This window comes from Lissotriton vulgaris, chromosome 4_1 (genome assembly GCF_964263255.1).
Source record: "Lissotriton vulgaris chromosome 4_1, aLisVul1.2, whole genome shotgun sequence".
Taxonomy (NCBI): domain Eukaryota; kingdom Metazoa; phylum Chordata; class Amphibia; order Caudata; family Salamandridae; genus Lissotriton; species Lissotriton vulgaris.
The window spans coordinates 1,295,528,009-1,295,553,945 of record NC_141691.1 but is presented as its reverse complement, the minus strand read 5'-3'; the positions used below and the strand labels follow the sequence as shown (position 1 = coordinate 1,295,553,945).

The 25,937-nt window shown below is 48.2% G+C and overlaps 1 protein-coding gene across 2 annotated transcripts in view; it reads right to left on the bottom strand.

Moving 5' to 3' along the window:
* ZNF622 (zinc finger protein 622) overlaps positions 1-25,937 on the bottom strand; it is a 240,415-nt gene that overhangs the window by 64,009 nt on the left and 150,469 nt on the right. For both annotated transcript variants that reach the window (XM_086965527.1, XM_086965528.1), the window contains exon 5: positions 3,528-3,640. In XM_086965527.1, the coding sequence (XP_086821653.1) occupies positions 3,528-3,640 (113 nt within the window). The remainder of the gene's footprint in view (positions 1-3,527; positions 3,641-25,937) is intronic.

The window sequence follows — 25,937 nt, the reverse complement described above, 5'->3', positions numbered from 1 at the left end:
TGTTGATAGAACCCCGGCGGCATGGATCTGGCAAGATCTGGTCATCCAGGGTCTGCGGTGGGCGATGGGGTGGGAGGATCGTATCTCGCTCTATGCAGATGATATACTCCACTATCTGGCTTCCCCCGCATGATCCATAAATAGCCTGCTGGATATTTGCACGGCATATGGCCGTGCCTCAGGATACACAATAAATTGGGCAAAATCATTTGTGTGTGTGCTACACGGACCCGCGCATAAACTCCCACAACACTGCACTATAGCGAAGGATTTAAATATCTTGGTGTATACATCACACATATCCGTGCACGCTTCATTGCAGTAAATCTCACAAGGCCACTGATAAAACAATGTCCAATACTGGCGCTCCCTGCCCTTAACACTGCTAGGAAGAGCAGCTCTTTCTAAAATGCTGGCGCTTCCTCTGTTTTTATATACCCTTCAAAATACACCATTCTCAGTAACGCCGCATATTTCACAGCGATTAATGCAGAAGTGACCAAATTATTATGGGATGGTAAAACGAGTCGGAGAGCAATACATAAACTCATGCAAGTGTGGTACGATGGGGGAATAGCCCTGTGTAATGTTAAACAATACTACTGGGCGGCGCAACTCATGGTCATAAACCAGTGGCTTCACGTGCCACAAGAGGAGCCTGCATTCTGCATGGATAGACATCTACTTGAAAAAGAAGGAATTATGGGGACGCTCCACAATAAAAAACGACGACCCTCACTTACAGGCCCAATAGAACATACGATCAAAATCTGGTTTGAGGCACAGCGAGCGCTGGGATAGAAGGGTGTAATAACACAGGCTACGCCTATCTGGGACACCCGGCGACTAGGCAAATTGAGTAACTCTAAGGGATTCCGGCAATGGGACCTCAAAGGCATTACAAAAGTAGGGGATATCTGGAAAAAGGGAGAAGTCATCCCATTTGAAAAATTGCAGGACACCTACGGATTAGTACAGACAGAATTTTTTCGATACCTGCAGGTTAAACATGCACTCCAGAAAACCCTGCAACAGGGAACACAACTGCCAGAAGCCTCACCTCTGTTAGACAGGCTCCTCACAGACCATCTGCACAAGAAAGCCATTACCTAGTATACCAGAAAATAGTAAACAATCAGCCAGACCCCATGATAGTCCTTAAGGAACAGTGGGAACCAGAGCTAGGGACACTAGGAGAGGCAGATTGGCAGGAAGCACTGGCATCCCCCAGGAAGGTAGCAATCCCCTCACAGCTAAGACTGTTGCAATCAAAGGTCCTGCACAGAACATATTACACATGTACACTTCTTCTAAATTAGGGACCACGGACACACCGCTTTGCCTGAGACAGTGTGGCCTCCCTGGTACATTTCTCCACACCATCTGGGAATGCCCCCACATCATGTCATACTGGGCAGCAGTCATGAACATAATGTCACAAGTCACTGGGGTAGAAATCCTCCCGGAACCAAAACACTGTCTTATTAACATATGGGAGCCAACAGGTCTTAATCTCTCAGACCAGGAATGGGTAACCCCTGGTATGGCACTGGCAAAGTGAAACATAGTGCGTAATTAGGGAACAGGACAGACTCCTACCCAGAGAAATTGGTGCCAAGACATGGATAATGCGATGGTAACTGAAAAAGCAGTAGATGTTCATAGGGGATGCCCCAAAAATTGGGCCTGAATATGGGGAAAATGGAACACCTTCCGTGGCAATATATGTGAACCCCCCCCAAGAGGACACACTATCTGATATTAGTGACTAACGGAGATTATAAGGGAGTATGTGTTGTGATGCAACCCCACCTAACTGTATATTTTATGTATAAATTGACAAGAAACACAAGAATGTATAAGAAAGATTTAAAATGCATACCTATATGGAATGATTATAAACGCTTTGAACACTGACAACTACTGGTGACACTGTACCAAATGTAATTTGTTGTAAAAATAAAAAATAAAGAAAATACATATATGTATATATATATAATGACTGTTGATTTTCGGACCGTGTGTCTAAAAGGAGCCCGACCCGCCTGCTTAATGCCATGTGAAAATACAGGTATGAAGACTTCAACCTATTAACAAAAAGCGATAGCAAGGCAAGGGAGTGGGAAAGGGGTTCCCTTTCACCAAGGACTGGAAAGCACACGTTGGTTTCTTTTAAAGACTTTGAATTGTGACCAAGCAGCAAAATTTGAAAGTTCCATGCACTGCAACACCGCGCCGAAGTTTCCTTCAATGATTGCAATGTCCCTGAAATGAATAATGATAAGGAAAATGAATTGCATCAATATGGAACTGAAATCGGTGAGGGCGCAATGCATTCTGGGGATTGTTGTAATTGCGGACTACTCAGCACTCTGATAGTCTTCAAATGGCGCGCTAGCAAGCGGAGAACGCCACAATCCATGATACTCACCTGTGAACAAGGCTGCTGAGACGGCTGAAACGCGTTAGGATGTACTGAATGGATTTGCTTGAATTTGCCACATTGCTGTAATGAAGATTAAAACCTTCGTATGCCAGAAAGTCCCGTGTGCAGTGCATTCCTTTCTAAAGCATGGAGGAATTGGTGTTTGTTATTGAGTGGGGTGCTCCGTTACCCACGCACTGCCTGCCCTGTGGGAGCGGGGCTCCTTAGCGGAGGAAATGACTGTTGATTTTCGGACCGTGTGTCTAAAAGGAGCCCGACCCGCCTGCTTAATGCCATGTGAAAATACAGGTATGAAGACTTCAACCTATTAACAAAAAGCGATAGCAAGGCAAGGGAGTGGGAAAGGGGTTCCCTTTCACCAAGGACTGGAAAGCACACGTTGGTTTCTTTTAAAGACTTTGAATTGTGACCAAGCAGCAAAATTTGAAAGTTCCATGCACTGCAACACCGCGCCGAAGTTTCCTTCAATGATTGCAATGTCCCTGAAATGAATAATGATAAGGAAAATGAATTGCATCAATATGGAACTGAAATCGGTGAGGGCGCAATGCATTCTGGGGATTGTTGTAATTGCGCACTACTCAGCACTCTGATAGTCTTCAAATGGCGCGCTAGCAAGCGGAGAACGCCACAATCCATGATACTCACCTGTGAACAAGGCTGCTGAGACGGCTGAAACGCGTTAGGATGTACTGAATGGATTTGCTTGAATTTGCCACATTGCTGTAATGAAGATTAAAACCTTCGTATGCCAGAAAGTCCCGTGTGCAGTGCATTCCTTTCTAAAGCATGGAGGAATTGGTGTTTGATATATATATATATATATATGTATGTGTTTTTTGAAGTATATGCAATAGGTTAGCTACGAGAACCATGATGTAGGTTTCATAATTTTTTATAGCATTACTTTTAGCAACATGTTTCATATTCTCTTAAATTTTCCTTCAGAAAATTCTCTTGGTATGTCAGAGAAGATCCTACAAACAAATGTAACTAACTTTCCAAACAGAACATGAGCACAGTTTAAAAAGAACTAGGGAGAAGAAAAAAATTATTTCTTTCTCCAAACTAGAGTACTTGCCAGAAGGGAGCACCAGTTCCATGCTTTCATCATCATATGCCAAATTCTTCTCAGCCGGTACTTCCTCTTGCATTTCCACGTCCTCTCCTTCCTTGTGATCGGGATAACTAGCCCTGTTAAGATAAACCAGTAATATCTAATCAGGTTTTTCTACTGTAGAACATGGAAGTGTAATTTAACTCTGGCTGTAGAATAATTTTAGAATACATCATTTGGGAGACCGTACAAGTTTGTACAGTGAAACAAGGAATACCACTGATTGAACTGTTGAAGTTTAATATATGCACACATACATATATATTACATGCTGTAAAAAAATAAAACTTACGTCGAAGGGAGGTTAAAGAATAAAACCTAAAAATAACCCCATGCAATTCTCCAAGGAGCTACCGACTTTCCACACCACTGCATTCTATTTCAACTCCACAATACACTCTTAGTGATGTGAAACAAATTTTAATACGCATGGAGGTAATGCCAATTCTGAATAATATGAAACACAATGAAGTGCATAATGTGCTAGCATATGTGGCATCACAATGAGTATTCCAAAATGCTCTATAACTCCGACCAAGTGCGATACACTCTTAACAACGCCAAAATCTTTGCACACAAAATACCACATTACAAAATCTATAATCTCCAGAATTTCATAGGTACTAGATGGATATGGATGAAGACAAGTTCTAAATGATAAAACATTGGAACATTCCACAGCTGTTACTGCTTTGCCCTTTTTACTACAACCTGGTATTTGAAGGATTTAGCACTGCATCTTCATTGACTTCTGATCAGCTATCAATCTGACCACCCTTTAGAAACACTAGCAAAGCCAATTAGTCTTGCCTTTGGCTAGGTTAATGCTTTTTGATGTTGTTTTGGTAAATTGTAACTGCTAGTTTTCCTGGAGTAAATAAAAAAATAAATTACAGAGGGGGCAGAGAAGCAATGTTGAAACGCGAGAGTAGGGGTAAGTGCACCCCGCCAAGTGGTAGTGAGCAGAGGAGCAATGGACGAGATGTAGGGAGGTTTAATAATATTTAAAAAATCTTGAGGGTGACAGGATGGGATGGGGGAAGCAACTGACAACTTGTGAGCAGCATGGACATGAAAAGGTGTTACAGCACACAGAGGAGAGGCAGAGACAGAAGGAAAGAATATACACTCCCATCGAGTGCTAAAAGAAACAAGCATTTACAATGCAATGGTCTCGGCAATATTATAGGTAGAGCTATTGGTATTGCTAATTATTTTTTTATCTTTTTTGTATCCCTAAATAATGGCATTAGCTTTTTTTTTGCATATGTGATACCTTTTTGCATTAGCATAGAGCAAGTGAGGTAGTGCGATAGAGACAGAGAGGGAGGTATAGAAATAGAGAGAGAGTGAGGTAGTGAGAGAGTGAGGTAGTGAGGGAGAGGGATGTTGTGAGGTAGTGAGAGAGAGGTAGTGAAAGAGAGTGAAGTTGTGAGCTAGAGAGTGAGGTAGTGAGAGAGTGAGGTAGTGGTGTTTTAAGAGAGAAGTTGTGAGATAGTGAGAGAGATAGAGTGGAGTAGTGAGGTAGAGAGAGTTATGTAGTGAGAGAGAGTGAGTTGGAAGGTTTCTGGTTTGTGTCTACAACACACCTTCTCAGCCAACAACTGCCGCCCCTCCCCCATTCTTTCCCTGCCACTTCCCGTTCAACATGAATACTAGAGACGGATGGCAGACACCTGATGGACAGAAACACAGACACAAAGTACAATCGGACGATAAGTTCCTGTACGAGTTCCTCTAAAAATAACACGCATCGTAGGTATACGTTCGCCTTCTACTACTCACTTATCTACCTTCATCTGTACCAAACACATCTCTGGGCTTTAAGTGTCCATTTTATAAAAAGGAAAGCACTAACCAGAAACATTGCTGTGAGTTACACTGTTCACAATAAGAAATAAACACGGAAAGATAAAACAGGCGAAATTTAACCTTCTGTGGCTCATGGTTACATTGTAAACATTATCATGAACTGCGACCCGAACTTCAGTCCTAACCACAATACTAATCCAAACACCATCCATTACTCAGACCCTAAAACCGTACTAATTCTACCCCGAAATAATTATTTTTTTTGGTCATGTCCAATATTCAATAACATGTAAAAACAAACATATAAAATGTTATTTTTAGAAACCCTTCTGAAAAAATAAATGAGCAGAATACCCTGAGTGTGACTCAATCAACAATTCTATCACCACTTGTTTTAACGTAACATTTGTACTTCGAACGTTATGCCTGTGTGGACCTAAACACATGCAGTAGACATTAACTGCAGCGATTCAACCCAACCTTCATATCACAGAAGACATTTTTGAGAATAAAGACATTATTCTGACTAACTGAAAACTTCTCTGAATGTTCGAGTGCAATGCATTTATATTTTGCTCTACCTGAAAAATGGATGCACATACGAACGCACTACCTGCAGAGATGCTACAAGCAACATGTTTTTATTAGGGGGAGCAGGGGTAAGTACATCTCATACAAAACTGAGTTTTTCCGATCCATATACACTTCTCAGACCCCCAAGAATGTACACAAAAGACTGAAGTTTCTCCTACTATGCCACACATTTGGGTGGTGCCGGTCGCCACATATCACAGCACGCACTGAGTATTTAGTTTACAGGGGGGGGCGGCACTACATGTAAGGATACCTCCACAACATCTCATATCGCCAGCATTTTTCTATGCTAGAGGACTTAGCTCACATTTTACCAAGATATAAATACCACTCCACTCCCATAGCATTCTTTGGATGTGCGGACTGCGATCCATCAATGCTAAAGCGCATCAGCCTCTTCTCTTTCTAACAGTGCAGAAGGATCCCTGGTAACGACAACAACTATAGTTAATGACGTTGATGGGTATGTCTGCTGCTGTGCAAACCCTACACAAGCAGTGACAGAGTGGATGGAGTCGGTGCTGTCAACCCCGTTTCACCATGAGGGGGTGGGTTGAAGGGGGGGCACAACTTCTATTTGGATGGATGAGATCCTATTCCCTCTCTTCCATACCTTAAGGTGTTAACGCAAGGACTCTATAAAGCAAGCCCCAAGGGCCTCCGAATCTCCATGCCAACTTGCTTAAGTACCACATTGGCTGCATATAACTCTGGGAGGTGCCAGCTGCTCTGCGGTCGGCCAAGGTCCGCCAACGCATACCCCGAATGGGGAAACGGCGACTCTGCTCCCAGCCCATCGCACCCATGATTGTAGTTTGCAGGGGAGCTTTTGGGTCTACCACCCCTCCCCCCAGGCTATACCTGCCCTACTCTTACCTGCAACTTTGCCCGTTCCGTCTCCCAACGACATTTCTCAGCCTCAAAGCGCGCCCACTCGTGCTGGATGTAGTGCAGGATGCCAGGCACGCTAAATTCCTGCCGTCCTCCAGGCTCTGGAGCTGCTGTCCCCCGGTTAGGCACGGCCCGGAAAGCCGCCCTCTCCTCCATCATGGAAGCCGTGGCCTTCTGCCTGTGTATGCTACAAAGGGATCCATCCAGGGAGGCACTGACATTATCTGTCTAAGCGCTATGTAGAGTGGCTGCGGTCGAAACTCAAAATGTGTATTTTATTTTTTTCTATTAACAACCTTTTGTGGGGAATTGAGATGGGAGCGCAAGAAGCATTGATGTGGTGAAATTGGGGCTTACTGTGAGTTAATTGTGTGTCCTCTCCCCCACCCCCTTTTTTTGCCAAGTGCAAGCATGGAATGATTACATTCCACCTCGTGCTCACGACATCATCTCTCGGGCACTTGGATTTAATTGTCGCCAGTCACTGACGCTGATCACATCAGAGCCTTAAGGGTCCGGCCTCTTTCTTCGTGTGCACCAATTTTTTGTTTTTCTTCCCCACACTCCCCCTGAAGTGTGAATAATGCATGATTGTAAAGAGAGTGGGGAAAACTGTTTTTCCTCCTCACCCTTGTAGCACAGAATTTTTTTTAAAAAACCTCTCTGTAAATTGCATGATTGGGGAGATAGCCTGCTTTCAAATAACTTAATTCCTGACAAAACCTAATTACTGTCAGGTAATACCCCGTCAGCTTTAATGCATTTCATCAGTCATAATGAAAAGAAGAGCATTTTATGACCCATCTAATTATCATTGCATTTTAAAGGGAAATGAATGGCGTGGCGCTGAATGTTAACTATTGACTTAATTATATCCTCTTACGCACGACGTTTGGTTGATTTTCGAAGTTTTCTCCCTGTGCCCCCTTCTTCTGTCAGATAAAGCAACTGAGATCGCAGGGGTCGATTTGAGGGGGCTAAGTACTGAACTGGGAGATTTGAGCCTGTTTAATGTGTGGTGCCGGTTGGCTGTTAATACCAGAAATCTTATTGTTGCCACACTCCAAGTGGGGGCTTATTGCTGCGAATGATGTCACCTTAGGCGAGGATCCCGTCATGTAATTAGTTAAATGATTTAAACAAAGATTTGCATAGAGGCAGCAATCAGTTGCCATGAATTAGCGAGCAGCAGTTGCCAACGAGTAGTAGCGGATCGGGGAGGGGGTTGCAATCTCATCTCCTTGAACATAACTAATTTAATTGTCCTCATTAGCTGTACCATTTGTTTTGCTGTTATTTCTCGCTTTCCTCGCGCGCACGCAAACAGCGGTTTCATCCTCTGCCTTTTAAGAGCTTTGGTAAGGGGTTGTGCAGTTCGGTGTGTTTTCCTGTGCAGACAGCGGTGGGCAAACACTCTACTTCCGGGTGTGTGAGTGAAGGAGTCCAGTTGGTGTCTTCTGAGGAGAGAGAGGGGGGCAAGCTGATGGACAGACACTTCCTCCCAGGGGCCTCTCGGTAGTCTGCTTTCTCGGCCATACCCTGCCGGCTCTCGATCAGGTCGGTGCCCGAGGATGCTGCCGTTTCCGGGGGGAGGGGGGGGGATGCTTTACGCAATGATCGTGAGTTCCCTTAGTCCATGGAGTGAGGTGTGTAGTGCCTCTTCTGGGCTGAAACGAGGAGCTACGTGTTCTGAGTGGTCAGGCACGGGTGGTTGCTATGGAATGCTGGGAGAGAAAGGGGTTGTTAGGGGTAAGGGCTACCAGGGGTGAAAGGAATGGGTGTGTCGCTGAAGGCCTGCGAGCACTTATATGTTGACACTTGAACTCTTGTTACCACAAGTCGCGACTTGGGGTGTATCTTTCCCACGGCGACTGAGCTAGGGTTTTGCTGGGGCTTACAAGTCACAAGAAGGAGCGAGGTACGAAGATCATTGGAGTTACTGAGAAGCTGGGGGGCCTGCGTCATAGATAGCTTAACTCCAAGATGAGACTGTTATTAGTGGAAAGTCTAGACTGCAACAACTGTTGGTCAAAGCAGTGTGACCTCTGGATTGGAGTGCGCTTACGTTCCGGGCATAGAATCATCCACAAACATTACAGAAAGACGGCTGCCTTTTTCGACGCGCTTCCTCCAAATAGGGCCCTTTAGAAAGACTTCCAGCCTGGTGTTCGTGAAGGAGCTCTGATAGGACAGCAGCTGACTCTAAAGTGTCATCGTCGGTGACGAGGGGACAGAAGCAGTTGCCCGCCTGCCGTATTTGCAGGTGCAAAGGCCTTCCCCTCCCCGAAGGATTGAAAAGGACATATGTCTCTGGAACCTTGTCTGTGTCTAGTGCGCGCGCTTTCACTGACTTCACAGCTAACTTAGTACAGTTGCATTATGCAAGCCATCCTGCTCTTGATTGGGGGGGGGGGGGTGATTTGCTTGCATAAGGATGTGCCAGCGTTTTCATAAGGAGCACCTTAAAGGGGGTATTAATGCTCCTGGGAAGAGGCAGGTGGATGGTTACCGTTTAATGTGTGGGGTGGTTATAACGGCATTAGGGGAAGATCTCTTTTAGGCAGTAACAAAGGTCAGAAGGCATAGAATACTGCGGGAGGAGGGTCTCGACTATCGTGGTGGGGAGAGTTAACCGGGATGGATAACAAGGCCGCTATGAAAAGGGAGGGTAGCGGATGCGCTGAGAAGAGAGGTGTGTATAAGGGAGGGGCGTACTGGGGCCAGTAGGAAGAGTGAGGTAAACACGACTCTAGAGGAGGGGGCAGCTGCAGGAGCGGGGGGGGGGGGGGGCGGGCGGGGGTGCGCTTAAAGAAAGGGGCTGCCGACTGCCATGGTGTTGTTTGACCCGCCGCATGCCTGCCTGTGTGCTGCCCGAGCTCGGCCGACTCTGCTCCGCTGGTGACCTGTCCTCCGCACCACCATGCCTGGCTGGTGAGGGACCGAAGGCACAGATGATGAAGCCCGGGTCCTCGCAAGCTGCCCCTGCTGCCGCTACACTGGGTGAGTTGTCTGGAGCCAGGCTGCTCGGTGGGGGCCAGGAGCACAACACCTGTAGCTCGGCAATTACGTGCAGCTCCTGGCGGAGCTCATTATTTTAAAACTTCAGCCTTGCCGTGGCCTAATCAAAACGTTTGGGTACCAGACTTTATTTAACAAAATTACCCCCTCTACCCCAGGCTCCGCGGATGCCCCCTCCACAGAGGTACGATTACGAATGCGGGAGGGAGGGGTGGGGGCCGGGGAGCGGCAGAGCACGACGGAGGAGAGCTGCTGCAGAGGGAGGGGGGGGGGGGGGGGAGGCGAGAGCACGACGGAGGAGGGCAGAGGGAGTGGGGAGGCGAGCGGAGCCAAGCAGCTCCTAAAAGCAGCAGGGAAGGGAGGCGAGCAGCTACGAAAACACGACCACGTCTCTCCGAGGCAAGGAGACAATGCTCGGAGAAACGCACGGCCATTTTCGGATTCGGGGGCGTGTTTTTGCGCCCTGAGTGACAGACGACGTCACAGGGCTAAAGAATGCAAAAAATCACGCCCCCGAATCCGAAAAAGACGGAGCTTCTTTGGAGGGACGGCTCTCTCCTCCAATGGCTGGCCTCCTTTTAGGAAGCCAGCCAATGGTGGAGAGACAGAGCAGGAAGGCGGGTTCTGAAGTCCCACTAGAGGACATTAATTCTCTGACCGGAAGCTGCTTCGCAGCTTCGTCCCGAGACCTAAAAAGCAGTTCCATGATTTTAAGGAGTAGAAAGATACAATTTACCCTCTCAAACGTGTGGTAAATTCTCTGGCTTAGAAACTTAAAGTCAGTCCTGTGAATACCCATGCTTGGGTGATAAAGGAATGAATCCTGTCCAATGTGCATCTTGGGTTCAGACGGACGTGAGGCCCAAGAATAACTACTTGGTGATTTCTATATCTATAATCTGTAGGAAGGTGCCCATAAATTTGGGATTCATGGACATGTCCTCTTTTGATATAGTGGACAGGTCCAAACTCAGGACAATTCAAGCAGTTTTAGGTGTAGAGAAGAACCTGGGCATACAGTTCCTTCAAAGAGTCCTTCAGGCCTCCACAATGTATGTCAGGGGAAAGGAGTGTGTCTCTCCATCAAGCGGGGGAAAAAGGTGTCTTAGCACCCTATATGCTCATAATTTATGTTAAACAACAACAAAGAGAGAGAGAGGAAAGCAGGGGGCATATCCTAGTGTTTGCTTTGTTTGCCCTTAGTTGGCAAGGTATGCCCAGACGTGGGTCCCTTGCTTACTTTGCCACTGGATTCAAGCTAGCCTGGCTGATGGCTGTTAGCCCGAAGCTGGTCCCAGGATGATTGTTTACGGTCCAGTGAAGACCTGGCTTGGCAGTTCGGGCTGGACTGTTCCCATGAGACGCAGGGTCAAGACTGATTTGCATATAGCTGTGTCTGAACTGGGGTGACAAAGTGAGCTAAAGAACGATGATGGATACAACCCAGATCTGTGACTGGGGGGGAGGGTCTGAAAAGTTTCAGCACTCCGTCCATCATCTCCTTAGGTTTGCTTGGTACGTCCTGGTCCCCAAATTCATTAGATCAACGAAGTGGACGAACCTGATATAGGAATCCAGATACAAGGATGACTCCATGCCATGCACAGGAATGGAGAAAAAAAACAGTAGGTTTTGAAGAAAAACCCTCACCCTCTAACCTAGCTGGTGGCATGGTTCATCATTGGGTTCCCAGCTGGGCTGCCAATAGCAAGCCAGCTGTGCTACGACGCCCGAGTTACAGCGGAGCGGGTTGCATTTTTTTGTGTGAGGGGTGAATTTAGGGCAGTTTAAAAGTACCTCTAGGATCCTCAATCGCTGATTTATTCCGGAGGTTTCAGGGCACGATTTAAAGCAGAAAGGGGATATAGCGAAGATACAGTTGGTCTTCATTATCCCCATAGAATGAACAACATTTTTAAGCCTCAACAGAGGTACTGAGGCTTTCTTCAGGACCAAGACAAGTGAAGTGCGTCAAGAATTGTTACAGCGGAGCGGGTTGCATTTTTTTGTGTGAGGGGTGAATTTAGGGCAGTTTAAAAGTACCTCTAGGATCCTCAATCGCTGATTTATTCCGGAGGTTTCAGGGCACGATTTAAAGCAGAAAGAGGATATAGCGAAGATACAGTTGGTCTTCATTATCCCCATAGAATGAACAACATTTTTAAGCCTCAACAGAGGTACTGAGGCTTTCTTCAGGACCAAGACAAGTGAAGTGCGTCAAGAATTGGGTGACAATGTAAAATTATCAGCACACATGCTAAGGTGTGCTGTGAGTGCGTGGTTGTCGCCGTATTTACAGTTCCCACCTTCAGGTATAAAATAAAAGCTACGAAGATTAGGCAGCTAATTATGATCCCGGAGGGGCAAACTCCTGTAGCCACACATTCATCAAGGAAGTCCGCCCACCATCGATACCTACTACGGTCCTTCACAGGATCCCAACTGTTTTTTTCTCCATTCCTCTGCATGGCATTGACTCATTCTTGTATCTGGATTCCTATATCGAACCGTCCACTTTGTTGATAACATCATTTCTGTTATGCATTGATACAGTGAATTGTTTGATGTGGAAATTATCCCACTCAAAGTGCTAGATAACTTACTCTGCTTCGTTACGCAGATGACACTATACTCATTTCTCACACATCTAATGGCTTAGAGTGCCTTAGTTCTAGGTACCTTTAATGTATGGACTGTTATGGAGAAGCTACTAGCTTCGGAGCAAACAAAAAAAAGAATTAAAAGTTGATGGCCATTAGGAAACCCCAGCAAGCCAATTTTTGTTAATAGACAATAGACATTGTCTTGAGGGTGGACCCTTTTCCCTATAACGGAGTGATTGTTGATGGCAAATTAAGCTGTCAGTCAGTCAGTCAAATACACTTTATTCGATTTGTTAGAATCATAAAAGGTATAAAAAAAAATTATATACATGCATTAAAAATATACAATATAGCACATAAAAAACAATTTTTGTGTTAACAATCAGTTATAATAAAAATTATTCAAAACATTTAATTATGGTAGTCTGATATGTTAACATAGATACCTGAGAAAATGAATGGTAGGATTGATATCTATGTGAGAAGCAGAGGAGTATTCATATCCCTTCCATGATAAAGGTGTAGAACACTAAAAATGTTGTACACAGGGGCGACCTCATCTTGCACCATATTGCAAATTATTGTGCAAAAGCTGCCTAATGTCCAGGCTGTGCTTATATTATGGGTATCCTAGAAAACTATTAGTGATGGACAAATAAAACATTTCAAATATGTACTGGTAATGCAGCAAGTGGGAGCCTATTTATTTTTATTTTTTATATTAAAGCAAGCAAGGGTGTGAAAGAAGACAACGAGGGTGAGAAAATAGTCCTACATCCACTGCAATGCAAGGACTCCTTTCTGTGGTGGAAAGATATATGTCATCCAGTTAAAGTATGGAGAGACCGAAATGGTCCTTGGATGGGACAAATGTAGGAGTATGAAAGTCAATTCCGCATATAACTCCTCTAAAACTATTTTTAAGGGGCGTGGCCAAGATGGCAGAGTGAGCGGACGCAGATCCCGAGTGCTCCACCAATACGACCAAGCCCGGACCGTTTAAAACAGCGTTTCTCCCCCGCGATGTCATAGCAGGGGTGGGGAACTAATAGAGAACCCCCAGGCTGCCTGAGGATCGGAGGCAGCAGTGACCCGAGAGGTGGGGGCGACTCCCGCGTGGTTCCATTTGAAATCGTAGGCGGGGTGCCGGAGGCCCTGGTGCCCGAGCGCCGAGGGACAGAGGCTCTGCGTGGTCAGACTGGGCCTTTGCTGGAAACACTGACTCTCGCACGGACTCCGGTGGGGCTCGGTGGTCCGTGCCGCCCCGGTTTGGCGACACCTAAAACAGGCGCGCAGAGCGGCCCGGTGGCGGTGCGGAGCTCTGAAGCCGGGGTTCCAAATCAAGGCCGGGGTCACGGCCTAGGGCGACGGAGGGGTGGGCCGGCCCACACCAAGCACATCACCGGTAAGCGCTCGTCGCACCAGCAGGCGCTCGGCACACAGCACATAGCGAACAAGACGCCGCCCCACAGCATTCCCCAATCCTAGGGCCCCAGACTGCTGCCAGACTCCCGGACCCTGCCAGGGGAAGACCCATACCGGGACTGCATTGAGGCTCCAGCCGAACCGGAACTATCGAAGCTACCGCGGGCGCCCCGTGAAGGGCGCATTGAGGAACCTCTGTCTGAGCCCGACCACAGAGACCTCCGGTGAGGCTCAGTGGCCCCCGCCGCCCCGGAGGAACAACAATCGAGGGAGTGAGCCTGGCACGGCCCGGAGGCGGCGCGGCACTCCAAATCCAAGACGCCAAACCGGTGCACCAGAAGAGGGACCGGCCCGCGCCGGGTGGAACCACAGGCGCGCACACAAGGTACTGACGGAGTCTCTGAGCGCTGCAACTGCCAACGGACCGAAGCACCACAGCAATCACCCACTCCAGGGCCACAGACCGCTACAGGGCTACGCATGAGGGCACCCATTCCGCATCATCTTTAAGTGGGACGGCGCACTGCGACAGCTACGATCCCTTCAAGAGACATGCGCCTTGCTGGATATCGACCAGAAAGACGACACCACGCAGACTAAAGCTTCCCAGAGGCCCCCTGGAGATGGGTGGCAGCGGGTCCCTCGTCAACAGTCATCGCCAACGTCCCTGAAGCCGGACTCACAGACTATTAAAAAGGAGATGGATAATGCCATCCATGAAGTGACCAGGGACACTGCATCCGCAGAATGAACATCTCGAAGGGGGGAGAACACTTCAGCTTTGTTAATGCAAATGTCCGGGTGGATGTTGGGGGAGCAGCGGGCGGCGACTTGGCTGCACGTTCCTGTAAGTACTTTACCACTGCCCTGTGCTGCGGCTGACCAGTACTTGGTCTATGATGTTCTACTGGGACTTAGAGTTGGGGTCAAGAGGAGGGGAGGTAGAGGGGGATAGGGCAAGTTGGGGAAGAGAACAGGGGGATTGGCGGGAGGGGTGGGCAAAGGGAGGGGGGAGCTGCAGTAGGGAGTTTGAGGGGGGGAGTGGGAGAGGGGGACAGGAGGGGGGGGGGGAACGGGTGGGATGTCCAGTGCTCTCCTTTTTTTGTCTTTTTGCTCAAGTACTTATTTACGCCCACGCTGATGGGGGCCACCTGGGGACTTTCTACCCCCCTACGTACCAGTGGTCAACTGACCGGCGCCACGGCCGAGCTTCAATGATTCACACACCATGACACCCACCACCCTAAAGATACTGACCTTTAATGTGCGGGTCTTAATAACCCAGTTAAGAGAAGGGCGGTCCTGTCCTACCTAGAAAGCACGCAAGCGGACATCTATCTACTTCAAGAGACACACCTGCTGGCCTGGGACTGCCACAGACTCCGCTCTTGCAAATTTCCTGGTCAATACTTCTCTTCTAACCATACTAAAACTGCAGGAGTGGCGATCCTGGTGGCGCGCCACTTCAAAGGGGAAGTCCTCCATAAAAGTGCGTAATTGCGGGGTAGGCTACTGGCATACCGCGCCGCCTTAGGCGGCCTCATGTTCACGATTGGCTCCTTGTACTGCCCTAACGAGGGCCAGGACCGATTTCTCCACTCAGCTCTCCCTGACATCACAGCCACACTAGATAGACATATCATGCTGGGAGGAGACATGAATATGGTTTTCAACACGGTCCTGGACAGGTCAGGACAACGCTCCCACCAGGCAGGAACACTCTCTCCCACTTGCATAGAGAGACTGACAGAACTCGACCTACGCGATCTGTGGCGCCTAAACCACCCACAGGAGCAGGAATACTCCTACTATTCCAACGCGCACAAAACATATGCACAATTGGACTATTTTTTAGCCACAAGTCCGGTGTACGCCCTTGCAACATCCACTGACATAGGGGTCATTTCACTATCTGACCACGCCCCGGTCACCACTACACTAACCCTGCCACCTACATAACATCCTCCCAGGTTGTGGAGACTTTGTGACGCCCTACTACATAGGAAGGACGTGGTTACAGACATACAGACCGCTATTCAAGACTATCTGACCCACAATGCCAACTCAGACACCACACTCGCGACTCAATGGGCCGCCTCGAAGGCAGTGCTTCGGGGGGAGTTTATCGCCCTTTCCTCCGCTGAGAACCGGGCTAGGCAAATTAAACGGGACGAGCTCACTAAAAGGGTGCACGAATTGGAACAAATGCACCAACGGACAGGGGCCCCCCCGAATATGGAAACAACTCAAGGTGGCGCAGCAGCTTCTATCTGCTCAAGATATGGATCGCGCTGAATACGCTGCGCCTCAAACACACCTATTACACGGGGGGACAGATGCGGCCGCTTGCTAGCCAACCGGCTACGGATAGCACAGCAACAACGGAATATCAAAGAGATATCCCGGCCAGATGGATCCACAGCACTGGGAGACGCGCAGATAGCAGAGACCTTCAGCAATTTTTATGCCGACCTGTACTCTGATGGTCCCCCTAATGTAACTGCAGCTGCACATTATTTAGACACGGTCGCGCTCCTTTCCCTCGTCCCGGTACAAACAGAGTATCTAGAGAGGGAGATCCGAATTGAGGAGGTGGTTGCCGCTATCGCTTGGCTCAAGATAGGGAAAGCGCCAGGCCCGGACAGCTTTTCCGCCATTTTTTATAAGAACCTTTTGCACCACGCTGGCCCCCCTCCTCACCCGCCTTTTTAACACCTTTGCTAAGCCTGGGGCAATCCCACTGGATCTCCTTCGGGCATACCTCTCGGTCATCCCGAAACCGGGAAAAGACAGAACTAAATGCGGGGCCTACAGGCCTATATCACTCCTTAACGTCGACCTTAAACTTTATACCAGCATTCTGGCGTCACGGCTAGCCCCTTATCTCCCGGGCCTCATCGACCTGGATCAAGCCAGTTTTACTCCCGAACGGCAGACAGACAACACCAAAAGGGTGGTCCATTTGATCGAAAAGGCCCCACGCATACCGGGGGAACAAATGGTGTTGGCAGTCGACGCAGAGAAAGCGTTTGACCAAGTACACTGGCCTTATTTAGAACTAGTTCTGGCCAAGGTCGGGGAAAAGTTCCGTACCCTGATCTTTAACTGTTACAAGTCCACCACCGCAGTAGTGCGGGTTAATGGCTATAGCTCGACCAGTTTTGAGATTGAAAGAGGAATGAGGCAGGGGTGCCCGTTGTCTCCCCTGCTGTTCGCCTTATGCATGGAGCCACTCGCTCAAAGAATAAGACAAAATCAGGGGGCCACCGGCATAAAGTTCGGCGGCGACGTGCATACCATCAGTCTTTATGCTGATGACATACTGATCTCAGTAGAGCATCCGCGCAACGCTCTGCTGGCCTGCATCGCTGAGCTCGACGCTTTCACGGCGGTGGTGGGATTTAAAATGAACGCGGACAAATCCACAGCATTTGACTGGTCTCTCTCCGCCTTCACCAGGGCCTATTTGCGGGGTATCCTCCACATTCAGTGGGCGACTGATACCGTCCCCTATTAAGGGATTCAGTTGGCCCCGACGCTCGCCGGAATGACGCCGGCGAACTACGCTACCCTCCGCAAACGGATCAGAGAGGAGCTGAGCCGCTAGAAACACCTCCCTCTCTCCTGGTTGGGAAGAACAGCCGCAGTCAAAATGACCATCTTGCCACAGTCCCTCTTATCTCTTTCGAGCCTTACCACTACGACCACCCACCCGATGGATCAGACAGACGCAGGCGGACTTAGCCCATTTTATCTGGCAGGGCCGGAAGCTGGAGGGCTAGGCATCCCAGATCTGCATAAATATTACCAGGCGGCGCAACTTCGTTACTTGGTCGAGTGGAGTCGTGGGAGTCTGGGAAGCACTGGCTCTTCCAAGACCAGGCGGTGGCGGGGCGTCCTCTGCAGGAGATCCCCTTCCTCCCGAAGTCACATGGGCCCGCAAGCCTCTACGCTTCCCATGTAACTAGGGTCCCGTTGGAGGTCTGGGATACAACCAACAGTTCCCAGGAGCTGACCACGTTTCCTTCCCCGCTGACGCCACTGGTGGACAACCCAGACTTTACCCCAGGTATAGAGAAAGGGGCTTTTGCACATTGGCGCTCGGCGGGCTGCCGGAGCTTATATCATGTATACGGCCCAGACGGAGTGCTCCCCTTTCCACTCTTCACGCAGGAATACGGCTTCCCCGAGTCCGAACGCATGCGCTACCTCCAGATGAGGCACTGGGCGCTCCAACCGCAGGTGCGGGAGACCGCGGAGAGGCGCCTCACACCATATGAGCGATGGCTGTTATCGCACACTTTTGATGCCAAACTTATCTCTGACATTTATAAGATGGTCCAAACACCACCCACACATGTCCACAACCCGGGCCGGGAGCGCTGGGAGAGGGAGCTGGGCAGGGCTCTCAGCCACAAAGAGTGGGGAGGGATCTCCTACAGGGCATGTCATTCTGCGTACCACATGGGGCTCACTGAAACCTTCACGAAAATCTCTACATACTGGTACTACACTCCGGAACGGTTGCATGAGACGGACCACTCCAAGGACAAGCTATGCTGGAGAGGCTGCGACCAAACTGGCAACCTAGTACACTTGCTATGGGAATGCCCTCACCTCCAATCCAATTGGACGCACATACTTGATGAAGTGGACACCCATTTCAAAACTACCATACCAAGCATCCCCGCATACGTCCTGTTGGGACTCCCCAATGCGTTGACGTATCCTCTGAGTTCTCGCAGGGGGCGCCAAATAGCCAGAGCATTGGGGTCAGCGCTGCAAAACATTCTCATACACTGGTGCACAGCCACGGTCCCCTCTACCACTGGTTGGCTCCACCGGCTGTGGCACGTGTTGGGCATGGAGAAGCTGTCCCTCACCCTGGCCGGGGATAGAGACCAACTTGAAGAACTCTGGCAGTCATTCCGATCCCTGCTGCTTACCGAATTCACAGAAATTACATACCCACGTTATCTCAGACTACTGCGCCTTACCGCGCCAGCAGCCAAGCAGCCACAGATCCGCGAGACTCACGATACTGACTTGATCTCACCAGCTTGGAAACACAGTCTCCCGGGAGAAGACATGAGCACTGGACAAGGGGAGGGAGGGGGAGGGGAAGGGGCCTGGGGTGGGGGGAGTTTTCCTTGGGAAGTTACTGAAATTGATGTTTACAGCTGCCTTTTACCAGACATGTCGGACTTTGCTAACACTGCTAGGGTCCCTTGGCTCCTCTTGATTCTTCTACCGGGCACGATGGGCACTGACCTGTGTAATGCTTGTGAACCATGTATCTTGCTGCACTGTTTTTCAATAAAAAGAGTTAAACCTAAAACTCTTTTTAAAATAGTGAAAGACTTTTCCAAAACTCCTGCATTATATAGCACGATTCCCCCCAGTCAAGAACTTTGCAATGGGTTATCAGACTTTTTCCATGATAACATTTTAGATACATACTCTACGTTTATCCATACCCCGGATTTTCCGGTCCTAGATACCGGGGCAATTAAGGGTGATGCATTCATATCTTTTCAAGCCATAGCCATTGACACATCATTCCAAAAAATGCTTGCCTGCTTATCAGTCTCTCCTAAGGATCCTTGCCCAGCACAACTATTTAGCTCGCTAGCTCCCCTTATTATTTCCCCTTTAAACTTGATTTGAAACACCTCCCTGCAAACTGGTATTTTCCCCTTCAACCTTGAAACAGGCCATGTTAATTCCTATTCTGAAAAAAGCTGACGCTGACTTATCCGTTTTTAAAAATTACCATCCAATCTCTCTCCTACCTAAACCAGCCAAGGTGCTGGAAAAAGTAGTTCGGGAGCACTATCTAGTTATCTCGAGTCCTGTCAACTCCTCCATGACTCACAGTCGTGATTTAGATCCGGTTATAGTACGAGACGGCTCTTCTGGAGGTTTCAGAGACCATTCGCGAATGCGTGGACACTGGTGATGCTAGTACTCCTCGACTTGTCCGCGGCATTCGACACGGTCTCTCATGCTATTTTGCTTGAGAGACTGTACAGTCTTGGGATTCAGGGCACCCCTCTGTCCTGGATTAGATCCTTCCTGAGTGACCGCACTCAACAGGTCTCCCTTCAGCCATTTGTGTCAGAGGAGAAGCCACTCAGTTGTGGAGTCCCGCAGGGCTCTGCACTGAACCCACTATTTTTTCATGTCTATCTCTCTCCTCTGGCCACAGTGGCAGAATCCTGTGGAGTCAGAGGGATCTCCTATGCTGACAACACACAACTGGTGCTTTCATTTAAGGATTACTCTGATGTTGCCTTTGCGAACGTCAGACATTGCCTGTGTAACATCTTCACCTGGATCACATCAAACACTCTTAGGCTCAACTTGGATAAATCTGAGGTGCTGTTTTTTTAATCAAAAAGATCCCCCTCAGCCACTACTGTGGAGGCCATCAGAGTTGAATCCCTCTCCAGTTCCGGTGGACTCAGCCAGGAATCTTGGATTCCGATTTGACAATAAATTGTCCTGTAACACTCAAATCAACTTTGTTTCCTCTGCGTGCTTTGGTAAAATACACAATTTGCAAAATGTTCCCTTTTCTCCCCTTGGAATCTCGCCGGAACATTACTCATGCTCTTATTTCCTCACACCTAGACTATGCTAACAGTCTGCAAGCTGGGGCGCCAGCCTACCTGATTAAACGCCTGAACAATCGTTCAGAAAGCAGCAGGAAGACTGATTTATAACATTCCATATCACCATTCGATTTAACCTCACTTAAGGAAGCTTCACAGGCTTCCAGTGATAAGACGCATTCAGTTTAAATCACTGGTCTTGGCATTCAGAGCTATGCAGGGTCAGGGTCCAGTTTATCTCAGAGCTCGACTTAAGCATGTTCAGTCCTACCTTTCACTCAGATCGAACCACCTTCGCCTCTTGATGACTCCCCGGTTTTGTCACTCCAGAATGGGGGGCAGGGCAATTGCAGTAGTTACTGCCAAAACTTTAAACAGCTTACCGCTGCACCTGCGTATGACAGAATCTGGATCCATCTTCCGACGCAATTTGAAGACACCAACTCTTATCAACATAGTGATACTAACAACTGACGACTATCCTAGCGCTGGACACCTCCGCTGGGGGTAGCTGAGCGCTCTACAAGTTTTGAAAATAAATAAAATGCAGGAAAGTCATGAAATGAGGTAAATGTAAATGTCATGGAACTTATAGAGCGCACTGTCACCAGACGTCACCTTGCGGTGTCGCCTATACATGAAAGCCCTTAAATTAGCCTGCAAACAGGCTGAGAGGAAATGGAGGCAAGGATATTCCGACACTAACAAGCTGATCTGGAAAAACAAACTCCTGGAATATAAAGCTGCAACTATTAAATGTAAATCCACCTACTATTGCTCCACTATAGCTACAGCCACCAACAGTTCCAAAAGCATCTTTCAGATCCTTAACAACCTCACCCACCCCAACTCTGCCAAAAAAACTACCCCTCCCACACAAGCACTCTGTGACAATCTCGCACAGTTCTTCAAGGACAAAATCGAGACGATCATCCATAACCTGAGCACTAGCCCTGGAGCTGACTCTATTGACTACAAAAAGATAAGCCCAGGGTGTTCTCCTACTATATGCCTGCGGGAATTTCCCCCCATCTCGGAGGCGGCTTTCGATAGTTTGGCTCGTGGGATTTCTTCGGGTTCCCCTCTTGACCCTCTGCCCCCTAACACTTGGAAAGCTTTCGGAGTGGAACTTTTCTGTACCCTTTGCAGAAACTGCAATCAATCCCTGCGCTGCGGGGTTGTTCCGGCTCCTTGGAAGCAGGCTCTTATCACTCCACTACTGAAGAAACCCTCCTTGAACCCCGAATGTTTACTGAACTATCGGCCTATCTCCCTATTACCTTTCCCGGCGAAAATCGTCGAGCGCTGGGTGAGCTCCTGTCTTTCCAAACACCTGGAGCAGAATAACATCCTGGACGAAATTCAATTTGGGTTTCGTCCGGCCCATGGCACTGAAACAGCTGTTCTCACTGCCATGGAGGACCTTCGTATGCGCGCAGACAGGGGCCAGGCAGCAGCCCTGGTCCTGCTGGACCTGTCTGCCGCATTCGATACGGTCAATCATGTGACTCTGCTGGAAAGACTGAGGGAGGCAGGGGTTGATGGCACCGCCCTGCTCTGGTTTCACTCCTTCCTGCGGGATAGGAAGCAGGCGGTGTCCCTACCCCCGTTTCAATCTGCCTTCTCCCCAGTTCCCCATGGGGTGCCCCAGGGCTCGTCTATCAGCCCTATTTTATTCAATGTCTACCTCAAACCTTTGATTACGCTAATAAAATCCCATAATCTAAAAGCCATAAACTATGCTGATGATACTCAGTTTATTCTCTCTTGGGAGGGGGAAGAATCAATCCCCCTGGAATCATTTCACAACTGTCTGAGAGACACAGCTGGTTGGTTGCACAAAAATTCTCTGCAATTCAACTCCTCTAAAACCGAGGTTCTGTACTGTGCCGGAAGTCGGATCCCTCGCTTATTCCCAGACGATTTCTGGCCCCCTGAAGCCCCGGTAAAGCCTCAACCGGTTACCACCGTTCGCAATCTGGGTGTCATGATGAACGACAAACTTAGCATGGAAACTCAGGTTGCGAAAACAGTGTCCACCTGCTCGGCCCTCCTGCGCTCCCTACGCAAGATCATGCCACTTCTCCCCTTACAAGCCCGGGCGCTAATAGTCAGGTGTACTATTCTTAGTCGCCTTGACTATTGCAACGCGATGCTGTTAGAGGCTCCAGTTGTATTGCTTGACCGACTCCAAAGAGCTCAATCTGCCGCTGCCAAACTAACCCTTGGCTGGTCAAGGAGATCCTCGGCCACTGCGGCTTTGGCCGAGCTGCACTGGCTTCCTATGAGGCAGCGAGTGGCTTTTAAATCACTCTGTCTTGTCTTTAAGGCATTACATGGAGTTGGGCCCAAACCCCTGCGATCCATGTTCACGTGGTACATCCCAACCAGAGCCCTCCGCTCCTCCACAGCCTGTCTTGTCTCAATACCAAGATTCTACAAGGTCAGGACGGGGGGGAAGATCCTTCAGAGTTGCTGCCGCTAAACTTTGGAACAGCCTACCCCTCGACATTCGCCAAATCACTGAACTCTTCCCTTTCAGAAAGCGGATTAAAACCTGGCTCTTTCCCTAAACGTTAAACTTTGGCTTTACTTATCTGTTGTCCCCACTGCTCTCCATCTCAGGAGCTATACTGTTACAGCGCCAGGATACCTGCAAGGTGACAGCTGCGCTATATAAGTGTTATAAATAAATAAATAAATAACTATACGGCTTCCTGGCGCTGATACTCTTACCGCTGTGGAACCCCTCCTGGCTTTCCCTGTGAAATGTCCACTCCTGAGCACACCCAGGGTGAAGCCAGGCATCCTTAGCGCTGTTGGGGCCAGTGTGGAGGCTAAGCAAGCTATTGCCCAGAGTTGCAGCGTGGGGCCCGTGAATAGAATAGGCACCGAGGCGAGAATTAACAGGTCTGAGGAAATTGAGCCCGAGACCCCGCATAAGCAGGAATCGAACCCTGGTCCCTGGCCAGAACTCTGCATCAGGGTCTGCCGCTCTAATCATTGAGCCACACTCCTTCACACAACTAAGGTGGACAAGAATCAATCTGGTTGTGCTTGTAACCAGGCGCTTGCTGCAGGTCAGTCAAAGAGCCAGGTCTTGAGCCCCTTCCTGAAGTCGGTCAGCGAGGGCGCGGAGGGGGAGGGGGTGTTCCAAACGTTTAGCAGCAAGGTGGGAGGGCGTTCTCTGGTGCGGCAGAGGCGTATGCAAGGGATCTGTGCCAGGGCGACATGGGCGGAGCCATCGAATCATGAACAAGGGGCAGGCCTAAAGCCCACTGAGAGTTTATATTGGATGTAATAGTTCTGTCAACAAACAGCTAAAGCCGCATGTAGGAAAGACCTAAAAACACCATAGAAAACACAATACATAAAAAATGCAACATGCTAATTATTGCTGAAGACTTAGCCTTGCATGAGTCATGGTTGGCTACACAACATATATATTTATTCACTTCATCCACAGTTCAAGTTCAGTTATGGTTATAAAAGTAATAGAGAAACCCCTTAAATTACCCATGTATGGATACCCCCTCAAAGCATAGCTTGCATACTTGCCATGCAAAATGTTAACTTGCACATCAAATGGACTGATAATGGCATTGCTCTCGATGTACCAGATTTAATAAATGACACACATGATCTAGCTGGTGACTTGACATTATCTTACTATTAACATTATGGATGACATGATTATATATGGTATGATAATTATGTATTTATATTTAAAGATGTGATCGGAAGTCCTTTTACTTTTTTATCCAATCTGTTTATTATACTTTCGACAAAAGTTAACAGAATCGATGTACAGAGTACAGAAATAAACTTTTACCACCAGTACGCCCTATAGATCCCGATAAACACATCTCACTGCCCAATATATTTACTAACAGTTACACCATATCAACTTTCTGGCAGGCCAATTTGTCAGTCAGTGGTCATAAGGTGACCGAGGAATATATGAAAGAAGAAAGGCAAATAAGAAAAGAAAGCGAAGAAAAGAGAGTAACTGACCCTACTCGCCCAACTTCCTGAACGCATGTCTATTTGGAGAGAGGAGACTAGCCCAATGCCTTGTTACTGCCCATAAGCAGCCACTTCATATATATATTGGCATTCCTCTGGCTCAGCCCATTGAAGACAGCTGCACAACGCCGCACCACTAACTTATTCTGAAGTATCCTCAGCCGAAGTGCACAAGCGCATATAACTTCCGGATGGTTCCTAAATATCTCTGGACCGGGAGGAGGTCGGTATCAAATCCCAGTAAGTCGCCAATGACTTTGGGAGTACAAAGCATCCCTCAGCCAATCCTCCAGCCGAGGCCATGGTCTGCAACTCCAGCACATCCCCACTCTCCGCTTTCCCCGTAAGCGGAAGCAGTGCAACCAGCTTGGGAAGCTACAAGGGGACCTCCATTATATATTACAGCAGGGCGATGAATGGTGTGTGTGAGTGATCTAATCTGAGCCCTGTCATCCCATCTATAGCATCCATAACTGCACCCCTTATCACCGAATGTCATGTCAGTCCCATGCCAAATGCAGAAAATTTGAGCAGGAGGCCGAGCATCTGATGCATTGTGCCTTCTCCAGGAGCTCCCTTCTACACAGCCACTCCTGTGTTCAGCAGAGCCTATGTAAACATTTTAAATGAATCAGCCGCAGCCTGTAAATGGGCCAAAGTGCTCTCTACTGCGCACAACAGAACAACCACACATCTTCTGGGATGGGTACTCCCAATAGAGTCTCCTATTCCGAATGGGCAGAGGGGGCTCGAACAGGGGTAGTACACGGCATGTCAGAGTACAATCTGGTCATCAGCTTGGCCGGGGATGGATTCCCAAGAAGTCCTTCCAGTGCAGGCAGCATGGGGGCGCTGCAGGGAAGGAAGCATAAGAGGTAAGCATGGCCGCCTGAAAACTGATAGTAGGTAAATCGATCCAGCAAGTTTGTGTCCCCTTCAGGTAGCTGTTGCTCCGGAATGAAAGACCCCGGTCCTGAATAGCACCATAGATAATGCGCCGCAAGGTCATGCCTCGGAGCCGTTTGTGTTATAAACTGTGTAGGGTACAGCCGATAATACGCAAACTGTGCATGTGCGCAGTGATAGTATAAATCCTGAAGTCCTTTTACTTAATGTTATAAATACTGTAGGGGACATCAGCATTCCATTTAGTGTGCGAGTTAAGCTTTGAATGGCATTTATATGAAGTATGGTGTGCAGAGCTAGCGAAAACTGGGGCATTTCAGAGGCATTTGTTTTTATTATGTAAACTTTAACTGTTTAAAGTAAATTTCAGAGGTTTTCTTTAAACAGACATTAAGGTAACCTAAACTGCATATTAACTGTCTTTTTTAACAGAATAGTGAAAGTGTTTTACTGGTGGTTGTCTGGTAGAAATTATAATGCCTCTG